General features: G+C 39.6%; 2 protein-coding genes across 2 annotated transcripts; both read right to left on the bottom strand.

Moving 5' to 3' along the window:
• Positions 1-1,250: 1,250 nt before the first annotated feature.
• Positions 1,251-2,087, bottom strand: LOC140139199 (uncharacterized). Its single transcript, XM_072160980.1, has one exon. It carries the CDS (start codon positions 2,085-2,087, stop codon positions 1,251-1,253), a length of 837 nt encoding a protein of 278 aa, XP_072017081.1.
• Positions 2,088-2,879: 792 nt separating this feature from the next.
• Positions 2,880-3,971, bottom strand: LOC140139198 (uncharacterized). Its single transcript, XM_072160978.1, has one exon. It carries the CDS (start codon positions 3,969-3,971, stop codon positions 2,880-2,882), a length of 1,092 nt encoding a protein of 363 aa, XP_072017079.1.
• Between the last annotated feature and the right edge of the window lie 2,122 nt (positions 3,972-6,093).

Here is a 6,093-nt window from a genome sequence, read left to right as displayed (position 1 = left end):
AGATATGTGCCTTGTGAATTAGGTATAAACTTATCATCATGATCATCAAAAGAGCTATGCATTCAATTATAAATCAATGAGTAATGATGGTGAAAATAACCAAGGAGGATAGATAGAAAGGAGAAGAAATAGATTACGTAATGCTTTGTTCCTTTGATGCCGATTAGAGATTGCGACAGGCTATTCATAAAAGTGGTACCATTGTTTCGAACAAAGGGCAGTGAATGGGTTCGGCCATTAAATTGGTCACTGATCCGGCATCATATTAACGCTTTACCCAACAGGCGAGTATAAATAAGTGACCACAATACAGTGTGTATAAGGGCAGTCATGTGTAAAGTGGTACCATTGTACTCACGTGCGCTTGTGCGGGTCTGAAGTCTATAAAGGGGGCGAGGGATATGGAGAATGAGGGTGCCTACAGGAAAGGAGAAAGAGGACAAATGAAGAGATGAAGTTTTAAATTTTGGGGCGTTTTTCCAAAATTTCATATTTTTGGCGATATTTCAAAAAAGCGACATGCCAAAGACAAATCTTTTTGCACATACTTTGTTATTGCTAATACAACTCTTTTCTGCATACCTACGTTACAATTCGTTGTGGTGATTTAGTAATATTATAAATTTTGTGACTGCATTTTGGCGATTTCGGCTTACCGTGATTTAACGTTGATATCTGGTCTTGCTCCTTTTATAATTTTACTTTGATCGTCGGCTTTTGTAAATAACAGAATGTAGATTGGCTCTGAATAAGTATCGTAGTCCTCTTGGTGGTTTTTTTCATGATATAATTAGTTTGAATTTGCATGTAACAACCCAAACTCGACCTCTGAATTCGGGGTTGAAGACTGTTTTCGGAATTCCTGTGGACTCAAACAAGTGCACGAGTGGCGACTATGGTTTTATACTTCCCGCATTCATGATTGCGTCAACGCCTAATAATATACTTCTTTGTATAGGTTGACTGTAGCTGGTATACGGCTGGTATACAAAAGAATTGGTTACATGTCAATGACCATTAACTTCAGGGATAGACCCTTTGCACGCCTTTCTATCATGCAGTATCTTTACCCGCAGACATGTGCCCGTGTCATGTGCCAATATTGCGTAACGTTAAAGATTAATATATTTTTTGACATTGAGAGGAATGTGTGCTTGTGCTTCTATGGCCGAGCGGTCTAAGGCGTTGTGGCCCGTTTCTTCGTTGCTGTTCTTACACTTACACTTACACTTAGATTTGATGGGTTAAAATTATAGGTTCAAGCCTTTTAGTTCCCCATATCCATTCTTGTTCCAAAACTTGTCAATTTTGCCCTTAAATTGGTTTGTTGTCTTGACATTCACCACATCTGCAGGAAGCTTATTCCATGTGTCAATCACTCTCTGGGAGAAGAAACACTTCCTCAAGTTCAGGCCTTTGTGCAGCTGCTTCTTGAAGAGTTTGTAGCTGTGTCCCCTGGTGCCTGTATTGTGTGACATGGTGAAGAGCTCCTCTGGTTTGATATCTTCGAGCCCATTCAAGATCTTGAAAACCTCTATCAGGTCGCCTCTTAATCTTCTAGCGGGTAGAGATGTAGTTCCTGAAGCCTTTCCTGGTAGGGTTTTTCTCTTAAACTTGGAACAAGCTTTAGTAGCTCTTTGTATCTTTTCAATTTCTTTGATGTCATTAACTTGGTATGGACTCCCTGCCTGGACACAATACTCCACATCTGGACGGACATAGGCTTTATACAGGATGGAGAAACTCTCTTTATCGATGTACTTGAATGTCCTCTTGATGATTCTCAGACTGGTCATGGCCTTGTTGGCTGCCTTTGTACACTGCGTTGATGGTTTGCAGTCATCTGTGATGTAGACACCCAGATCCTTCACTTCTTTGGCTACCATAATTTCATCTTCTCCTAGGACGTAGGATCTCTCTGGGTTATCGTTCCCTAGATGCATGCATTTGCATTTTGATACATTGAAACGAAGAAGCCAGGTATCTGACCAGTCCTTGAGTTGGTTGAGATCATCCTGTATAGCATCGCTACCTTCAGTGCTGTCTTTCTTGACCCTGTTGTACAGTTTGGTGTCGTCAGCAAACATTTTAGTTGTTGACGTAACTACCTCTGGCAAGTCGTTGGTACAATACGAAGAGTATTGGCCCTAACATTGACCCTTGCGGTACGCCGCTCATGACATAAGCCCAGTCCGACAGTTCTTTCCTCACTCCAACCTGTTGTTTTATGTTCTGAAGAAAGTCCTTGATCCAATCCAAGATCTTGCCAGAAATCCCATATGCTCGCAGTTTGGAGATAAGCCGTTTATGAGGGACTGTGTCGAAGGCCTTTGCGTAGTCAAGATATATAACATCTACTCCGAATCCTTCATCCAAACTTTCTGTAATGTCTTCCAGAGTGGTGAGTAAGTTGGTCATGCATGATCTTCCACTTCTGAACCCATGTTGATCTTCTGAGAGCAGGTGATGTTGGTTGACATGATTAAGAATGGCATCTCTCAGTAGCGACTCCATGATTTTGCAAGGAACGCTGGTAAGGCTGACTGGTCTGTAGTTGCAGGCCTGATTTCTTGACCCTTTCTTGAAAATCGGTGAAACTCTTGCCAGTTTCCAGTCATCTGGGATGCAGCCTTCCTCTAGTGATTTCTTAAAGATCATGAACAATGGGACAGCCATCTCTTCTTTGCATGCTTTGAGGACATTTGCATGTACTTGGTCTATACCTGGTGACTTATTTTGCTTCAGCTTATCCAGCTTCTTCATTACATCTTCCAGAGTAAAATCTGCTCCAATGAGCTCTTCTATGTCAGCCTTGCGGTCTGCTAAAGTTGGTGGTTCCCCATCAGGTTCTTGTGTGAAGACACTCTGGAAGAAGCTATTCAAAACATCAGCCGTTTCTTTGTCAGTCTTTGTAAGATCACCCTGGTCATTCTCCAATTGGGAGACCCCTGTCTTAACTTTCTGTTTCCACGAACATAGCTGTAGAAGGCCTTTGGTTTCTTCTTGAAATCTCTCATGATTTTCTTCTCGTAATCTACCTGAGCTCTTCTTACTTTCTTCTTAGTTATGTTACTCTGCTTTCTATATGCCTCATAATCTTTGTACTGCTGTGTCTTTCTGTATCGCTGATACATGTTATATTTTTTCCTAATTGATCGCTTTACACCAGACTTCAACCATGGTGGCTTCTTGCTTTTCTTCTTCTTGAGTGGAACATGTTCTTGAATGGTTGTTTCATACTCTTCTTTGAAGATGTTCCATGCTTCGTTGCAAGTCTTATCTTTAAACTCCTCTTCCCAATTCACATTCTTAAAGTGGCTCTTGATCTTAACATAGTCACCTTTCGGGTAGTTATATGACTTGGTCTCATTGTCGACTTCTTTGAAGTTAGACTTCGTTTCGTACTCCCAGAAAAGTCCGTCATGGTCGCTGCTTCCAAGTGGTGCTAGATTTTCAATCTGGTTTACCATATGTTCATCTCTGGAAAAGACAAGATCAAGCATGGATGATTTCTGGGTACCTCTATTTCTTGTAGGCTTTATGACATGTTGCACTAGATAGATATCTTGTGTTGTGTCAAAGAACTTCTGTGCCTCGTCAGTATCCCCACCACTCTCTATCTTGCCTTGCTTCCAGTTAATCTCCGAGAAATTGTAGTCACATATGAGCAAAAGATGAGTAGCATTCACCACTTTCGCCGATTGTTCCAGTTGCTCCAACAGCTTACGGTTGTTCTGGTCTGTACTGTTAGGACTTCTATAACATGGTCCAACTAACAACTTCTCATTCCTCTCCAACTCAATCAAACACCACACTGAGCTGTTGAAGTCATTGGAATTGTTAATCTCGTGACAAGCAACCGCTGACAGTGACTCATGGATGTACAGAATGACACCACCTCCTCTACCGCTTGGTGAATCTTTGTCAAGTCTAAACATGACATAGTTGTCAAAGGCAGCTTCACTGTCCATTATTGTGCTGTTGCACCAGGTCTCTGTTACACCAATCACATCTGGTTTCAGATCATCAATTGTTGCCTCAAGTTCAGTCCTCTTACTCATCAAGCTCTGGGCATTGGTACAGTAGCAAGTAATCTTCCTGGTATATACTTCTTGAAGCACTAAGTGGTGTTCCATCTTCATTATCATCTTTCTTTGTAGATCTCTTGTCTTCTTTTCTACTGTTAGCAGCATTCTCTTCATCTCTTGGTGTGTCACATCTTTTGTAATCTTCTTGTCTACTGTTACCAGCTCTCCCTATGTCATGGTTGTATGTTGTGTCATGTCTCTTATCGTGATTTCCAGGTCTATTTTTAACAGCTTTCTTCACACCTCTAGATGTGTGTTGTCTCCTGTTGGCTTCATGTCTATTTTTGGTAACTGCCTCATCATTCCCCTTTGGGCAGTGTTTCTTGTGATCTTCTTGCTTAAAGTTAGCAGCTTCCTCTTCATCACCAGTTGTGTTGTGTTTCTTATGAATTCCTCGTCTGCTGTTCACTGCTGCTTCTTCTCTATCTTCTTGAAACATGTCATGTCTTTGATGTTCCTGTTTACTCTTGTAAACATCTTGTCTATTGCTGGCATCTTCCTCTTCGTCTCCAGTTGTGCTGTATCTCTTGTGGTCTTTTTGTCTACTGTCTACTCCTTCCTCATCCTCTCCAGTTTTGCTGTCACTCTTGTCAAATTTCTTACCTACTTCACATGGTCCATAATTTGTAGATTCACCTACTTCCTCATCTCCTATAGACACACTATCATCACTCAGTCTAAAACTTGAGGACCCATCATCTACTTCTTCTTCTGATCTACAACTTACAGCCTCATCAACACTATCTTGTCTATGGATAGACATATCATCCTCAGATGGTCCATTATTATCATCATCATCATCGCAACAACAAAACTTGGTCTAAGACGACTTATAATAGACTCACTTACACTTACATGTAGTCCTGGACTTTTGGACCTAACATCATCATCACATGATCTATCACATGTACGTCCATCTACTTCCTCGTCTTTAGGTCTACAGTTTAAAGACCTGTCATCTACTTCCTCACTTCTATAGCTTACAGACTCACCAGCACTATCTTGTCTATGGATAGACAAATCATCTTCACATAGTCCATGAAAGGACCTATCATCAATAACATTGGTCTATGACTATTTGTAATAGACACACTTACACGTAGTCCAGAACTTTTGGACCTGTCATTATGATCATATGAGCTATCACTTCGAGACTCATCATGATGATCACTGAAATTGTTGCTGAAAGACTTCCTGGCATCAGCTTTATAATATCTGTAGCTTCCAGATTTCAAGTTACTATACTCGCTGTTATGCTTCCTGGCATCAGCTGAAATTGGTCTAACACTTTTAGACTCTTCCTTTGGTGCGACGTGGGTGTTCGGTGCTGTGCTAAGTGCAATGGTGCTGTGTGTTCTCTGGTAACTTGACTTAAGCTTCTGCTCCTCCTCTTCCTTGTCTCCTCCCACCACCTCCACGAAAGGGCTGGTCGCCACTGGTGTTCTGATCGTCGCTTGTTCGAAACCGTACGTCTGTTACTTTTCTTATGCTGCTTTATTTTTCCAGCGTAGGGCCTAGAAAAACTAATTTATAATATCTGTTTGTATTATTTATTTCTTTTTGTATTATTTAATTATTTATTTATTTATTCATTTATTCATTTATTCATTAATTCGTTTATTCATTTATTCATTTATTCATTTATTCATTTATTCATTTATTCATTTATTCATTTATTCATTTATTCATTTATTCATTTATTCATTTATTCATTCATTTATTTATTTATTCATTTATTTATTTATTTATTTGTTTATTTATTTATTTATTTATTTATTTATTTATTTATTTATTTATTTATTTATTTTTCGATTGATTATTTGATGATTGTGTGAGCAGATTTATCGATTGCTACTTTAGTTGTGGGACTTCTATTTGATTTTGAATGACATCGTACATTAGTATTGATTTTTTCCGTTAAACATCAAGAATTTATATCACAGGTTTTAGTGCAGATAGGAAGCTGGCTTAGTGATACTATCTGTTGATTCAGAAACGGAAGGTG

This window comes from Amphiura filiformis, chromosome 18 (assembly GCF_039555335.1).
Source record: "Amphiura filiformis chromosome 18, Afil_fr2py, whole genome shotgun sequence".
Classification (NCBI taxonomy): domain Eukaryota; kingdom Metazoa; phylum Echinodermata; class Ophiuroidea; order Amphilepidida; family Amphiuridae; genus Amphiura; species Amphiura filiformis.
The sequence above is the reverse complement of the archived record's forward strand: the minus strand, read 5'-3'. Positions and strand labels throughout refer to the sequence as shown.

Coding starts and splice junctions, on each gene's coding strand:
- LOC140139198 (XM_072160978.1), bottom strand. CDS start 3,971: ATGGACAGTGAAGCTGCCTTTGACAACTATGTCATGTTTAGACTTGAC.
- LOC140139199 (XM_072160980.1), bottom strand. CDS start 2,087: ATGTTTGCTGACGACACCAAACTGTACAACAGGGTCAAGAAAGACAGC.